Source organism: Erythrolamprus reginae, chromosome 1, assembly GCF_031021105.1.
Source record: "Erythrolamprus reginae isolate rEryReg1 chromosome 1, rEryReg1.hap1, whole genome shotgun sequence".
NCBI lineage: Eukaryota > Metazoa > Chordata > Lepidosauria > Squamata > Dipsadidae > Erythrolamprus > Erythrolamprus reginae.
Window position 1 is genome coordinate 207,677,306 of NC_091950.1, and position 17,091 is coordinate 207,694,396.

The window sequence follows — 17,091 nt, forward strand, 5'->3', positions numbered from 1 at the left end:
TCTACTTTGGTGAGGTATGAAGTACTTCTAGTTTCATTCAATGCAACCAGAGTACCTATTATAAAACTAGCATTAAGCAGAAAATAGGTCTCAGTCATATAAAACTTCTAAACAAACCTAGATTTTCAGGCAAAGAACAAACATTTCCGGTATGCTCTCGTAGGCTTCCAAATTTCTCATTGTAAAGGTGTTCTAAGAAGAAAGGGAAAATTCATGTATTATTTCACTTAGGAATTGTATGCACAGCTTTATATAAGATACCACTTGACTTTAAAAAATCTAATGCTTTACATTGCCTGATTCAAGCAAAAGGTATACATTTGAATGGCAGAATCTACAATTTCCCAAATTACCGTATTTTTTGGAATATAAGGCACACCTTTTTACACACCCCCCCCCCCCCCCAAGATGATGAAAACTTGGGTGCGTTTTATACACCAAATGTAGCCCTACCAAGGGAGGGAGAGGCAGATCTTTATTTTCTGCAAGGAGGTAAGTCAATAACTATAAATGTCTGTAGAATGTTCAAGTTATTAGACTTATTTTTTAAAGACTGCTTTATTGTTCTAGACAACAAAATGAAGCAGCTTTTTTAAAATAAATGCTTGATCTGAAGAGGTCCAGTGGCATTATAACTTCTTTTAAATAGCAGAGAATAACTATACTTCCAGAAAACCACATCAATTTTAACAGAATCTGTACAAGTATAGTGTCCTTTTTTAGTATTAAGATAAGGAGCCAAGTTACACTCTGACTTATTCATGTTTGGAGTAGATAGAAACATAGAAGACTGATGGCAAAAAAAGACCTCATGATCCATCTAGTCTTCCCTTATACTATTTTTTGTATTTTATCTTAGGATGGATATATGTTTATCCCAGGCATATTTAAATTCAGTTACTGTGGATTTACCAACCACGTCTGCTGGAAGTTTGTTCCAAGGATCTACTACACTTTCAGTAAAATAATATTTTCTCATGTTGCTTTTGATCTTACCCCCAACTAACTTCAGATTGTGTCCCCTTGTTCTTGTGTTCACTTTCCTATAGATTCCAAGATCTATTTGAATAATTGGGAGGAGTTAGTTTGACTACATTTAAGAAAATTTTCTGGCATTAATAAACTGGTATAATGTACATTTTTCCAATTCTTTGTTATTTCTATGGGTCAGTCACACATGCACAGAAATACATGGCAAACAGTGTAATCCTATGTGCTGTTTGCTGGGAGGCAGAACCAGAATATTTTCCTTTGTTTTCCTCCCTCAAAACCAAGGTGCGTCTTATACTCCAAAATACGGCAAATCAATTTCTAGCCAATGATTGCAAATATTTATTTATTTTTTATTCATTCATTCAATTTCTAACATCTCCCATCTCAATCAATGACTTTAATATAAATCTAACCTACATCTGTTTGTTTAGTGAACATGCAAAGTTTCAACAGTACTGAAAAAAATGGCTTTTTTTTCATAGATGTTGCGGCATCCCCATAGGGGATCAAAATTAGAGTATTTGGCAACTGGCATGTATTTAGGATAGTTAGTGTCTTAGGGTCATGTGATCAACACATAACATTCCCTGCCGGCTTCCAACAAACAAAGTTAGTGGGGGGAGTCAGATTTGCTTAACAATGGCAGGATTCACTTAAAAACTGCATATCTATAGTAAAAAAGATTATAAAATGAGCCAAAACTCACTTAGCAATCGCCTTGCTTAGCAACAGAAATGTTGGGCGCAACTGTGGTCATAAGTCAACCTGTATTAATAACAGCTCATTGTTATTTTGCAAGTCAGATTCCTATTTTTTTTCAGTGCCATATTCCAGCCTTTTAATTTCACAGCTGGTATGGGAAAAGAAACATTAAAAGGAACCTCTGGGTATATTTCCAGTCTGTCTAGAACTCCATGTAGAAAGCAGAACTGAAAGTATTTTGGTTGCAACATCACATTATTTAAACGACCATTTAGACCAAAAGACCTGACAACTCTACCAATGTACTGGGTAAAAGAAACTGCACTTCCTGTTCACTTGGCATACGCCTTGGTGGACCTAGGACTCTACATACAGGATATGTTACAATGCTGAGGTGAACGGCAAGACAGTTTGCCAAAAATGTAAATCTCACAGACAAATTAGAAAACTCAGAATATTTCAATACACTGCAAAACTACCTACCATGATTCTTTGGCAGAATGGGATTCTGCATAGAAAAAAAATAAGAAAAATTAAAAAGAGGTATTTCTCATCATATCTACTCTTTGAAGTTAGTTTGCCCCCATGTAACTGCACAAGATGCCATCCTAAATCTACTTAACTGGGCTAAACATTTACTAGCAAATACTCTAGAATTCTGATCAGGAAAAAGAACAGGGATCAGGGGTGTTAAGCCTTAAAACTTTCTACAGAATATTTTTTGTTTCATTTCAGTTCCATCTCTTTTATCATAATACCAATCTACTTCTATTTCCTTCTGATGTGAATTTCAATTGTATTAGTTACAGCATTTGCAATATATCAGTTGCAGCATTTTAAAAGGAAAAAATGAGATAGAATATTAAAACTGTCAGAAACTGGTACCTTTTATTAAAAAACAATGGGCACCATTTGCATTTTATGATATATGGATGTAACAAAAATGTTAACAAAAGAGATCTGAAAGGAGAGGCAGACGAGCAATAGGAGAGAGAAGGTATTTATTCAGATCAGAATCACCAATATGGGTATAACATTTATGTTCCAACGTGCAGCATGGCCCCTATCTAACAGATTTAATAAAACAAGAACCTCCTTTCTCCTTTGAATTCACTGTCAAGTAGCTTTCCATTTACTCAAAATCAAGTCCTAAGTAGTGCTTATTTTTATAAAATTCCCTTCTCACCCCTATTGGTCGTACATGTATTGGTGGTACTGAAACATGTATTGGTGGTACATGTCTTCCACAATCTCAGGTCCTCTACCAGAGGCTAGACAGTTTGAGGGGTCTGCACAGGATCTTAGTTGTTGCTAGCACTGCACTCTTCTGGGAAAGAGAGTCCCAATGTCATTCCTGGCATCTGTTGAAGCCCCTTTCCCAGCTTAGTAGTCACCCTCACAGCCCCTGGGACCACCTTGGCCTTTACTTTCCATATCCTCTCTAGTTCCTCCTTCAGGTCCTGACAATTCTCCACCTTCTCACATTCCTTCTTCCTGATGCTGCCGTCACTTGGAACTGCTGTATCTTTCACCACTTTTGGTCTGTGTCATATTACGCTGGTAAAATGACCCTTTTTGTTCATGTTTTCAACATAAATTTGAAGTGCCTTCATACATTCAAGATCATATTGTTGATGTCATATACCAAGTATTCATTATTTTTTCAAGTAAGTACAACTGTGTAGTAGAGATACTCTCATCATTTGGGGATTTTTAATGCTCCTTTTCCTCTTGGAGACACAAGACTGGAAGAGGCTGGCTGAACAGGTACAGTTTGGGGAACTTTTATTCATTCAGCACTGTAAGCAATGAGTTCTAAATGAAGACATTAAATCAAAGATTATTTGTCATTTTAAAAAATCCTAATAAAATAATCAGACAGAAAGTAATGAAGAAATTAAAACTATTAAGTCATAAGCAGCACTAAAGAGCCCCTATAACTAATGATCCTGGATTGGACAACTAAGCCAGCCTGCCCATCTTAAACTACTCTCTACTCATCTTTCTCAACCAGGTTCTGTGAGAGATTGCTAGGGACTGATAAAAGATATAGAAATTTAGGAGAAAAAAAGCATTTTTAAACTTTGGGCACCATGGAATGCTAGCATTTGAGAATTGGAATGTTTAGGGGTTACAACATAGCTGCTGGGCTGTCCCTTTCCTGGGGTTTCTAAGAAAGACCATGGAGAAAAAAGATTGTTGGTCTTTGAAGTCACACTTATGGAATCTTCATGTGCTACAACTCAGCTTACTGTTCACACTAACTACTGCGATATAATTATTCCTTGAGATCTGACCATTTTTTCAAGGGTTCCTCCAGAGTGAAAATGTTGAGACAGGCTTCTTTACACAAATGGACAACAACTATTGCTAAGGCATACCCGGAGTGAAGGGATTCCAAAAGTTGGTTCGTTAAACGAACGAACAGAAGAGGAAACAGTTTCTTCGATTCCTTGAGGAAGCTCTACAAAGCAACAGATAATAAAATGATTTGGAAAGAACACAACTTTTTGTTTACTACTTTTTGTGTACTACATTTAAGAGTGCTGTCTGATCAAGTAAAAGATGAAAGAAGAATCATATGATAATGAAGAAACAAAATGGAACTCTTTAACACAGCTAGTTTTTAAAGTAATCCATATTAACTACTACAACACACATTTTATGTTATTGGAGGAAGTAACTCATAATCTTCAAACTGTTTCAGAAAGTGACATTTTTGCTAGAATAAATCAGCTCAATTATGGAGGTCACAACCTAGAATCTCCCCGTTTTGTGGGGAATTTTTTTGCAATGCCATTTTCTTTCTTTTTAGGACTGTAACCATATGCTGTATTTTTCAAGGTACAAGACACACACACACACACACCCGCAAGAGAGGGTGAAAACATGGGTGCGTCTTATCCACCGAACGTAACCCCACCCAGCCACCCCCACTCTTTGGCTTCTGCCTCTCAGCAATTTTCCTGCTTGCAGCAAACAGCGCAGAGCCTGATTAGCACAAGCACAGCAACTGATTATTGGCCTCCTGATCATAAATTGATTCAGGATAAAGGCGGGAGGCAATAGACTATGGCAATCCCTGCAGCCTGAAACTATTAGCTTCTTGTGCTAAAACTGAAAGTGAAATTAAAACTCCAGGAAGGCAAATTGCAGAGGCAGATTTTTAATTTCTTGTGCTAACCAGGCTTTGCGGAAACTGTCTGTTGTTCATTGCAAGGCGGTAAGTCAATAACTATAAATGCCTATAGAATATTCAAATCATTAGACTTATTTTTTAAAGACTGCTTTATTATTGTTCTATACATCATAACAAAATGAAGAAGCTTTTTAAAATAAATGCTTGATCTGAAGTGGCCCAGTGCTGTTGTATCTTCTTTTAAGCTAGTATAAATGCTATAACATTTTCTTAAATGTAGTCACACTAACTCCTCCCAATTATTTAAATAGATCTACTCTGAACATGATTAAGTCAGAGCCTATTATTATTATTTATTAGATTTGTATGCCGCCCCTCTCCGAAGACTCTCTAACTCAGCTACCTTATTTTAATTCTACAACAAGATACTGTTACATTGAAGACTATACTTTTACAGATCTTTAAAATTGAATGTGGCTTTCTGGAAGTATTGTGTGCTATTTAATGCACATTTCTCCCATTTATTTGCTATTTCTATGGGACAGGCACACATGCATAGAAATACACAGCAAACAGTGTATATAATCTGTACTGTTTGTTTTCTTGATTTCCTCCCCAAAAGCTAGGTGGATCTTATACTTCATAGCATCTTATACTCCAAAAAATATAGTAGCTGAGTCAGTAAGTAGAATATTCAGTTGTTTAACATAACCTCAGGCAATTCATTAAAAATAAGGTGTAGTTAGGTTATTATTATTCATGGCTCTTTTGTGGCTCTTTGTTTTTCCTAAACACAACTCTGCATTAAACAAAAGCTCTTGAAAGATGCCAGTAGTCTGAAGACAGCATTTTTTTTAAAAAAAAAAAACATGTTTGACTTAGAAATATAATTGACTCCAAAATTTTGGCCATAAGTTACAATGGCCATAACTGCTTGCAATTTTACAAGCTTTACTGCAGTGGTCATCAAGTGAACCCATAACTGGTATTTCTCAAATTACAACAAATCATTTAGTGACCCTTCAAATTTACAACTGCACTGAAAAAAATGATTTATGATCATTGTTCATACTATGATCATTGCAGCATCCTCATGGTCACATGATCAAAATACAAATGTTTGGCAACTGACCCATATTTATGACAGTTGCAGAGTCCTGGGGTCCTGTGATCACTCACTGTGATCCTATGGCAAGCAAGGTCAATGGAGAAACCAGATTAGCAACTGTGTTACTAACTTAACAACTGCAGTGATTCACTTAACAACTGTGGCAAAAAAAAGGTTGGAAAATGGGGCAAAACTCGCTTAACAAATGTCTCACTTTAGCAAATGACCACAAGTTACTGCAAGTGGCCATAAATGCAGGGTGGTTGCCAAGGGCCCACATTACAATAGCTTACCCACGGAATGTTATGTCAGAATTCTGAATCTTGGTGTTTACCTTTTTTTGAGTCCATCAATGATTCTGCCTATAATGGAACTTTCCTCTATTTCATCTAATAGGAAACCCTTAGGAAACCCATAGTCAATAGGAGTTGCAGGCTAGCTGTTGTATTTGAAATTGAGGGTAAACCACAAGATAGTGCCAAGTCACATACTAAATATATATTTTTGTGCTAAATACACTGCTCAAAAAAATAAAGGGAACACTTAAACAACAGAATATAACTCCAAGTATTCAATGAGAATATTCCATTCATTCAGATCTAGGGTGTGTTATTTGAGTGTTCCCTTCATTTTTTTGAGCAGTCTATATTTTTCCTATTTATTACATGATACAGAGCATAGGGAGGGAATGGGGTGAAAGCCAAGCCCTTTTCCTGCCTCGCCTCCCCCTTTTACTTTCTCTGTTTCTGTTTGCTCTTTTTCTCCTGAAATATGAAAAGTGAGTCTACAGAAGAAAGGCATCTCTAGCAGATATGGAATACAGAGTTTAAGGAAGAAAATGGAAGGCCGGGAAATAGCTTATGTTCCACATTTGCCATCTCCCCCCTTCAAAGAATAACAAGGGCAGACTAAATGATCTGTGGGGCTCTCTGATAGGAGCCTCCCGAAAATTCAAGGGTATAAATTTCAGACACACACACGTTCGAAAATTCAAAACAATGTTCTTTATCACAAAATTCAAAATAAGCAAAGCACTCTTTTTGTATTGCAAAGAGCACTCTTCCCAAAACAACCGGGTAGTCTGTACAATTTCCCTTAAGCAGTCATTAAGTACTTAGCTAGCAGCTGTGAAGACACTTCACACCCCTTCTTCTTCCAACTAAGTGAGACACACATGTTGCTCTGCTTTGGTTTCAAAGGCGTGAAAAAGCAACGAAGTCAAGCAACACAAGATTCCTCACGAAGTCCGATCAGATATTCTTCCACAACGGCCAAATCCACATGCTATTTATAGCAGCAGCCCTAATTACTGGAGCCCCACCCAAACACAGGTGGCCTCCCTTATTTCCTGTAATATGTTCTTATTTGGTCTCTTCTACGCATAATTCTGCGCTTGCATGGGTCCAAAACGTCATCATCTGAATCAACGGAAGATAAGGGAGAGTGACTGCCTGGGCTGTGTGCCAAGCCCCCTTCTGCCGAGTCCCTCCCACCTTCTTCTTCATCCGAGGAAACTAAACTCTGCACTGATTCTGTCGGCAATAGGTGACATGTTGAATTTCCCCCTGCATCCACCTCCCCATTCCCTGGGGCAGGAGCTGGGCCAGAGCCAACCACAACACTAAATAAATCCATGTTTGCTTGGAAATACTTGGCAGAGTATTAATCTAGTACCATGTGACTTGCATAGAATGATGACCATAAATATTTGATAAACAATATTTTTAAAAAATTAGACACCTTTTGCTTCTTCGTACATCTCTATTTTCTTCAGGAGATTAGGCGCTGTTTTTCTGCAGATATATTCAAGTTTTTCTAGGTTAGACTCGTGTAGAAGGCCTTTCTTCTCCAGGGAAGTCAGCAACTCCAAAGCTGACTGGGAAAGAAAAACCAGTGCAGTAGTTATAACTTAAATGTGCTTTCCATACTGTGTTAACTTAACACAGTCTTAATTAACCAAAGTCTTTCCACAGCAGTACTGCAGGCCACTAAAGCTATCTGTAGATCTGTAGGTTAGTGGTTCAAATCTCATCACCGACTCAGACTTCCATCCTTCTGAAGTGGGTAAAATGAGGACCCGGATTGTGGGGGCAATATACTGGCTCTGTTAAAAAGTGATATTGCTAACATGTTGTAAGCCGCCCTGAGTCTAAGGAGAAAGGCGGCATAAAAAATCAAATGAATGAATGAATGAATGAATGAATAAATAAAATCTTCAATCAGGTTCTGTCAGCAACATAAGAGCAACTGCTGATATTTCTTCAACAAATTGAAAATCTCCTAAACTGCATAGGCCTAAATCAATCTCTAAGATTGGGCAAATATAGCTTTTCTGGACATGTTAAGTGCATTTCAGAAAATTTTTACCTTCCAGATTTTTCTCAAAACATGTGTATCTTCAGGGGAAAGGCTATGTTAAGGCCCATCTCATGATCAGGACTAAGGACAGTCCTTCTTGCTCTTGACAAAGAATTACAGCATGTCTTCCTTAAGGAAGTGGATTTGATGTTAAACCTCATTTCACTTTTGGGGATCTTAAAAAAATAATTCTTGCTTTATTTAGATTTTTTGTCAGGCATCTAAAAATATTTTTGATGTTTTTTGCTTTATTAGTCTTTGGTTTTACTCACCATAATGGGTTGCTTCTTTGGGAGTTTGTGCTTCAGAAGAAAAGCAGCATTTTTCACGTTATCCTGTGTGAGTTCTTCTGCAATTTCATATAGCAAGCGTCTGGAAAACAAGTTTAAAATGTAAGCTAATTCCTTTTATATAAACATAGAAACATAGAAACATAGAAGTCTGAGGGCAGAAAAAGACCCCATGGTCCATCTAGTCTGCCCTTATACTATTTTCTGTATTTTATCTTAGGATGGATATATGTTTATCCCAGGCATGTTTAAATTCAGTTACTGTGGATTTATCTACCACGTCTGCTGGAAGTTTGTTCCAAGGATCTACTACTCTTTCAGTAAAATAATATTTTCTCATGTTGCTTTTGATCTTTCCCCCAACTAACCTCAGATTGTGTCCCCTTGTTCTTGTGTTCACTTTCCTATTAAAAACACTTCCCTCCTGGACCTTATTTAACCCTTTAATATATTTAAATGTTTCGATCATGTCCCCCCTTTTCCTTCTGTCCTCCAGACTATACAGATTGAGTTCATTAAGTCTTTCCTGATACGTTTTATACTTAAGACCTTCCACCATTCTTGTAGCCCGTCTTTGGACCCGTTCAATTTTGTCAATATCTTTTTGTAGGTGAGGTCTCCAGAACTGAACACAGTATTCCAAATGTGGTCTCACCAGCATTCTATATAGTGGGATCATAATCTCCCTCTTCCTGCTTGTTATACCTTTAGCTATGCAGCCAAGCATCCTACTTGCTTTCCCTACTGCCTGACTGCACTGTTCACCCATTTTGAGACTGTCAGAAATCACTACGCCTAAATCCTTTTCTTTTGAAGTATTTGCTAACACAGAACTGCCAATACAATAGTCAGATTGAGGATTCCTTTTCCCCAAGTGCATTATTTTACATTTGGAAACATTAAACTGCAGTTTCCATTGCTTTGACCATTTATCTAGTAAAGCTAAATCATTTACCATATTGCCGACGCCTCCAGGAATATCAACCCTATTGCACACTTTAGAGTCATCGGCAAATAGGCAAACCTTCCCTACCAGACCTTCCCCTATGTCACTCACAAACATATTAAAAAGAATAGGACCCAGAACAGACCCTTGTGGCACACCGCTTGTAACCTGACTCTGCTCAGAATACTCGCCATTCACAACAACCCTCTGGTGTCTATGCTTCAGCCAGCTGCAAATCCATTGAACTATCCAGGGATTAAGTCCAATCTTCACTAATTTATCTATCAGCTCTTTATGTGGAACCGTATCAAAGGCTTTGCTGAAGTCCAGGTAGGCAATATCCATGGCACCACCTTCATCCAACACCTTTGTGACATAGTCAAAGAAATCAATGAGATTAGTCTGACATGATTTGCCTTCAGTAAAGCCATGCTGATTTGGGTCCAATAAGTTATTGTTTTTTAGGTGATTTATCCTCTTTTTCAGTAGAGTCTCCATCATTTTAACGACAACTGATGTCAAGCTAACTGGCCTGTAGTTACCAGCTTCTTCTCTACTGCCCTTCTTGTGGATAGGCACAACACTTGCCATTCTCCAATCCTCAGGAACATCTCCTGTTAACAAGGATTGGTTAAACAAATCAGTCAGGGGGGTAGCAATGACAGATCTGAGTTCTTTAAGAACTCTGGGGTGGATGCCATCTGGACCCATTGCCTTATTTATCTTTAATCGTTCAAGTTCTTCTAAGACATCGGCTTCTAAGATCACTGGAGCTGAATCCGTACAGTTGGAAGCAATGCTATATCCCTCTATAGTATTATTTTGTAAGGTGTCTTTTGAGAAAACTGAACAGAAGTAGCTATTGAAATGGTCAGCGATCTCCTTATTCCCATTAATGCATGTATTTTTCCCGGTACTAAGCTTCGTGATGCCGCAGTTTTTCTTCTTCTTATCACTAATATATCTGAAGAAGGTTTTATCCCCCTTCTTTAGAGATTTGGCAATTTCTTCCTCTTTTGAGGCTTTAGCAGCATATATTATCTGTTTCGCCTCCTTCTGTCTCATTTTATACACCTCCCTATCAGCTATACTTCCAGACTCTTTATACCTCCTATAGGCAGCCTTTTTTTCATTGACTATAGTCCTTACATCATTGCTAAACCATAGCGGTTTCTTCTTCCTTTTACCTTTAGTTATTTGTCTTACATACAGTCCAGTGGCTTTTAAGATGGCCTTTTTAAATACAGTCCACTGGGTGCTCGCTCCTGCCATTTTATCCCTCCCCTTTAATTCATTATCTAAATATTCCCCCATTGCATTAAAATTTGTTTTTCTGAAATCCAATACTTTGGTTGCATTATAGGATTGCTCACAATGAGTTTTTACATCAAACCACAAACATAGATGGTCACTGCAACCTAAATTTTCTCCCACCTTGACATCTGAAACCCAATTCCCATTCGTAAAAACTAAATCTAGAATATTCTCTCCTCTAGTTGGTGTCTTAACCAGCTGTGCCAGAGCTGCTCCTGTAAAGGCCTCTACTATATTCTTACTTTTGCATGTAAGGGCACTGGGGATATTCCAGTCAACATCAGGCATGTTGAAATCACCCATAACCACAATATCTCCCTTTACTGCCATTTGGGTAATTTCATCCACCATCTTGTTGTCATATTCCTCAGATTGCCCTGGAGGCCTATAGATCACCCCAATTCTAATGACAGAACCTTCTTTATTTTGCATGCAAATCCAGAGAGTCTCTAGATCTTGACATGTATTTTGAATTAGTGTTGTTTTTAGAGTTTCTTTAACATAAATGGCTACTCCACCTCCCCTTCTCTCTATTCTATCCTTCCTATACAGTGTATATCCTGGTATGGATATTTCCCATTCATTAGAATCCTTAAACCATGTCTCAGTTATGGCAACCAGGTCCAAGTTATAAGATATTCATCCATAGAACATTACATTGGACAATGAACTTTGGTGGCAAATATTTAGATATACACTGTCTGCACAATTATTAGGCAAGCTATATTTTGTAGGATTAATTTTATTACTGAACAACTAAAGTGCTCTTGGACAATCCAAAATATTAATAAACCTCAAACCTAAATATTTAAGAAATAAAAAATGAAGTTTTGGCTTTCTTAGAGAATACCTGTGTGTGCACAATTATTGGGCAACTATTAGTTTGCAGAAGTATGCAACTAAATGAAAAGTGAAAACTTTCAACCTATGTGTCTTGTTCAGTGGTGGTTGGAATTCAGCCTCCCTTATCTTGGACAAGTCTCTGAGCATTGAACACCTTGAATTTCTGGGCACTCCAGATAGGTTTCAATTCTGGAATACGACAGCACTGGAGGATAATAGATTCCTGGTAGCTTCAGTTTCATTATTCTGAAATCTTTGACAGTTAATATACGTCTTCTTTTCCCCACAACACATTTCCTGTGACCCTCTTGACTATTTGCAAAAAAACATTTGATGGTTCTGTGATCACACCCCAATATCTTAGCAATTTCAAGAGTGCTGCATCCTTCTGAAAGACTTTTTTTTTTTTTTTTTTACAATTTTTGACTTTTTGGAGTTAGTTACCATATTTTTCAGACTATGATGTACTCCCCACCAAAGGTGGATGCTTGGATGGATGCTAGGAGACAGAGGCAGATTTTTTTCTTGTTTTCTTCCTCTAAAGCAGTGTTTCCCAACCGTTTTTGAGCCGCGGCACATTATTCATATTTTCAAAATCCTGGGGAACACTGAAAGGGGCGGGGCGGGGGGCGGGCTAAAGAAAAGTTTGGACAAAAAAACCCTCTCTCTTCCTCCCTTTCACTCTATTTCTCCCTCTTTCTCTCTTTTCCTTCCTTCCCTTCTTTCTCTCTCCATCCCTCTTTCTTTCTTTCTTCCTCTCTTTTTCCTCTCTTTCTCTCTCCCTCCTTCTCTTCCTCTATGTCTTTCTCTCTCCCTTGCTCTCTCTCTCTCTCTGTCTCTCTTGCTATCTTTCTTGCTTTTCTCTCTCTCTCTTGCTCTCTCTCTCTTTCACTGTCTTGCTATATGTCTCTTTCTTTCTCTTTGCCTCTCTTGCTATCTCTCTTTCTTTCTCTCTCTTTCTCTGTCTCTCTTGCTATGTCTCTCTTTCTTTCTCTTTCTCTCTGTGCCTCTCTTGCTAAGTCTCTTTTTCTCTTGCTCTGTCTCTCTTTCTTTTTCTCTCTCTCTGCCTCTCTTGCTATGTCTCTTTCTCTCTCTCTTTCTCTATCTCTCTTTCTCTGCCTCTCTTTCTTGCTCTGTCTCTCTTTCTCTGCCCCTCTTGCTATGTCTCTCTTTCTCTCTCTCTCTGCCTCTCTTATATGTCTCTATTTCTTTCTCTCTCTCTCTCAGCTGATTGCAAGCGGGAGCCCTGAAGGCGGCAGCTGGACGTGCTGCTGGACACCGTATATGCCAGGCCCGCAGCGCCAGCATGTACGACGTCCAGCAGCACGTCCAACCGCCACCGTCAGGGCTCCCGCTTGCAGTCAGCTGAGAGAGAGAGAGAGAGCGCTCCCTCTCGCCGTCGCCATCTCCCTGTGACTGCCTGAGGCCGCTGTGGCCGCCCCCCCCCCCGCTCCCAACGCCAGTGCCCTCCCGCCGGGCCACAAAGGACACTTGCCGTCGACGCCAGAGAAGCTCCAGCTGGGCGATAAAAAGGAGAAGCTCCAGCTGGGCGATAAAAAGGAGAAGCTCCAGCTGGGCGATGGAAGATAAAAAGGCGCGAAGAATGGAGCTCTCCTTCTTCCTGCCTTCCTTCTTTGGGGCCCAGCAGGAGAGCGCCGAAAACAGCGGCATCGAGCAGGAGCCGGGGGACAGCTGCGAGCGGGAGCCCCAGGACGGAAGTATCGGCAGCGCCCCGCCCAGCTGGAGCTTGGCGGCACACCTGGCCATGTCTCGTGGCACAGTAGTGTGCCGCGGCACACCGGTTGGGAAACGCTGCTCTAAAGCTAATACGTGTCTTATGGACCGGTATGTCTTATAGTTTGAAAAATATGGTAAATTTCTTTTTTGGCCTATTTTGCCTGAGGAAAAGAAGCTGCCTAATAATTATGCATACCTAGATATAGGGTATTACTCTCCTTAGGTCACACTCTCCCTCATTACACAAATACACATCAACTGATATGCTTATATCAACTAAGTATTCAAGTTTATACAACTTGGAGGTGGAAAATATGCATAAAAATGATGTGGTCAAAATACTCACTTGCCTAATAATTGTGCACACAATGTAGTGTCAAAATAAATGATTAAAGCACTTGCTACCCATTCAGAAAAGAAAATAATGTCTCAATCAATGTATTTTAAATGGAAGTTATATTCTTGTTTGGAAAACTCACCGATAATTAGATACCTTTCCTCTCTTAGGCAATTCTTCTTGGACAATCTCTTTAGTATAATCAAGTTTCAGAAGAAGAGCGTTACACTTAATAAGGTAGAGAAGCTCTGCTATGAGAAAAGTATCATCCTTATTAATTAAGTCATCGTTCTGGAGAAACTGGAAAATATCCAAGGCTGATTTCACTGTTTCCAGCTTCTTTAATGTGATTAAATCAGAACAGAGAAATTTCAGATCTTCTACATCACTCTTCCCTAAGTTTTCATCAACTGATAGTAGCTTTTGGTGAAATAACATTTTGTCGTCGTCAGCCATGAAGAAGTTTTCTTAGGAGCTAAAATCTCTGAAACAGGAGGAAAAAAAAATAATGCTAAGCATTTAGAAGTAAAAGTAGAAAAAGAAAAATATCTCCATGGAAGATAAATGCACAAATTCTCTCCCAAACAACCAAGAGCAAACACTTTAGCACAAAAAAAATTACTGGTAAGAGCAGCAGTTATAGGAAATACTGTAATATAAATATATTATTATATAGTTGCTAATTAAATAATTAGCAAATGTTCACTCAAGGGGGGAGTGGGGAGATAAGCCATGTTACCGCTTTTGCAACGTAGCAATACTGTATTATGAAAATCTAGAACATTTTTTTTGGGGGGGGGGGGGTTGCTATGAACTCATATAGACACTAAAGAAGTCAAATATATCAACTGTTCCATGATTAGACCTTTCTTTCTATTTCACTGAAACATGGGTTGGCATCTATTTGGTTAAAAGGTTATTTTCAGAGGTAAGGAACACACAATACATAAAATCCTACAACATAATTCAACCATTTGTCAAAAGATCTAAACATTAAGCAGTACTGTGGATTCAGGTCCCAGTAGGATAGGAACAGAAAAAAAATCAGATAAAAGTGAAAATGACAGCTCTCCATGGGGGCTGGAAATTCATCACTAACCAATAGAATTGATTCAATATAGTTGTTGATTATCAGACAGTCTAAATCTAGAAAGCAAACAATTTCATTATTGCTTTAGTAATTTCAGTAGGTGTAAGGTGAAAATATAAGTACTCTCTCTAACCCTTACTAATTTAAAAGATAAGTGCCTTCAGCGTATGTGTGTGGGTGCACGCACATATGTGTGTGTGTGTGTGTGTGTGGGTGCGTGTATCCACATACACAAAAATATAAATACTTAAATTCCTATTTTTTCATCTTAATCCAGTCTCAAAGTTTCTACTGGCCACCTTATAAAGACTTTGGGACAAGTAGATGTATACTGCTAAAAAAATAAAGGAAACACTTAAACAACACAATATAACTCCAAGTAAATCAAACTTCTGTGAAATCAAACTGTCCACTTAGGAAGCAACATTGATTGACAATCAATTTCACATGCTGTTGTGCACATTCAACTTTGTAAGGGAACAAAGTATTCAATGAGAATATTTCATTCATTCAGATCTAGGATGTGTTATTTGAATGTTCCTTTTATTTTTTTGAGCAGCATATATATAGTAATAGTAAAAGCTGAAGATTAGTCCTTCAGGAGGAAGTGAGGGATTTTATACCATTGCATTTCCAGCCCTGTCCTATGTTATCACAAAAACGCCCTGGAGAATTCTTAAGTGAGCGAAATCCATCATTTCTTACACAAAAATATTTAATTTGCAATTTACGGTTTAAGTTAGATCACACGTCAACCGGGGCCATCGGCGTCCCTGATCCATTTCCTTTGGGGATTTCCAGGCCATCTAGATTTTTTAAAAAGAGCGTTAATTTTCTTAACGCACAGCGTTCCTCTGACCAATCAGATCAAGGTAGCTGTCGGAGGAACAAAAATACGCCGAATCTTCTTGAATTTGTCCATTTGATGCGCCGGCATCCTAAAACCGCAGAAGGACCCCCCCCCCTCCCCAAGCTGCGCCTTGGATTAATCAAAACGGTGGAATCGTTCATTAATTGTAATGGCTACCCAGTATCCTTCCCGTTGCATGGTCAAAGTCTTCACGTAATAACTTTCGTATCTCTCCACCCACCCCCGCCATTTATCACAATAGCAACTCCCCTTTTTTGTCCCGAAACGCCACTGCCATTTTACAAACTTTCTGCCCATTTCTCTCACACAGCCCCAAATGCGCACGACTTCACCTATTTCCCTGAGCCCCAACAAAACTTTTCAAAAGTTCGTGAAAGTTTGCCACTTGCTCGGCTTTCGCTTAGGCGGAGCTGAGCAGTCAAGGCTGGCAAAGGACGGACGCCAATAGTGACATCAAGGGAGTCTTCTCCCTCATTCCTCTAGGCTTACTAAGACACCCACGCACCCACCAAAATTCGGTTGCTATACTGTACCTCGATTCCGGTTCCCGGGGGAAAAAAAAATCGCTGGAGTGAAGACGTCGCAGATGTGGCGAAACGAAGAGCGCCAAAACTTCCAAGCCCTTTCCCTGAAGACGCCGGGATTATACTAAAGCGCGCAGGGAACGCTCTGGTACCGAGCGATGCCGTGCGATCAAGGCGATCGGAGAACTCCCGCCCGAGCAAGAGAGCGCGCGAGGTTCTCTTTAAATAAATATATAAATAAATCCTGGGGCACGGTGCATTTTGAATTTCCGGCGTTTGGATTTCCAGGATTGACGTAATCGCTCCTCCCCTCGCAGCGACCTGACAGGAAATGAGCTCCATTTGTGCTCCGCTGTTATACCCTATCTGTTTCTCTGCCCCCCCCCCCCAAAAAAAATGCTTTACCTCAGCCCTGTTCCGCGGGTTTAAAATAGTTTGAGCGAGGCCAACCGCCGTTGTCTGCCCTTGGCTCTGCCACCAGGGCCGCCATCAGGAATTTTGGGGCCCCATACAGCCTAAGTGTCTGCCCCCCCCCCGCCATTTTAAAACTACTTTTTTAAAGTTTTTAAGATGTTAGATAATCATCTGAAAATAGCTGTAAATAAAACCCGATGTTCCCAGAATTAACTTTATTCATAAGATTATGATAGCAACAACTTGACCTTAGTTTTACTGGAACTATAGAATAATCATATAATAACCGCTGATGTTACAGGCCGTATAACTATATAAAGAAGGAACTGTGAGGATAACAGTTCAAAAGGGACGGGGGTGGTGTTTGTTATGTTGTGTTGTTTTGTTGCTTGTCTTATAAAATGCAAATACAAAATTTAAACAAA

General features: G+C 39.1%; 1 protein-coding gene across 3 annotated transcripts in view; it reads right to left on the minus strand.

The window, feature by feature from the left end:
• CASP10 (caspase 10) overlaps positions 1–17,091 on the minus strand; it is a 58,831-nt gene that overhangs the window by 29,330 nt on the left and 12,410 nt on the right. Inside the window, exons 1-7 of one of the 3 annotated variants that reach the window (XM_070732053.1) lie at positions 16,262–16,543; positions 13,910–14,251; positions 8,573–8,672; positions 7,683–7,818; positions 4,077–4,159; positions 2,179–2,203; positions 118–192 (exon numbers count right to left, since the gene is read on the minus strand). In XM_070732053.1, coding sequence (XP_070588154.1) covers positions 118–192; positions 2,179–2,203; positions 4,077–4,159; positions 7,683–7,818; positions 8,573–8,672; positions 13,910–14,223 — 733 coding nt within the window. In that variant the 5' untranslated portion in view covers positions 14,224–14,251; positions 16,262–16,543. Of the gene's footprint in view, positions 1–117; positions 193–2,178; positions 2,204–4,076; positions 4,160–7,682; positions 7,819–8,572; positions 8,673–13,909; positions 14,252–15,588; positions 15,854–16,261; positions 16,544–17,091 lie in introns of those variants that run through there. The other 2 variants (XM_070732055.1, XM_070732054.1) reach the window with 2 other exon arrangements.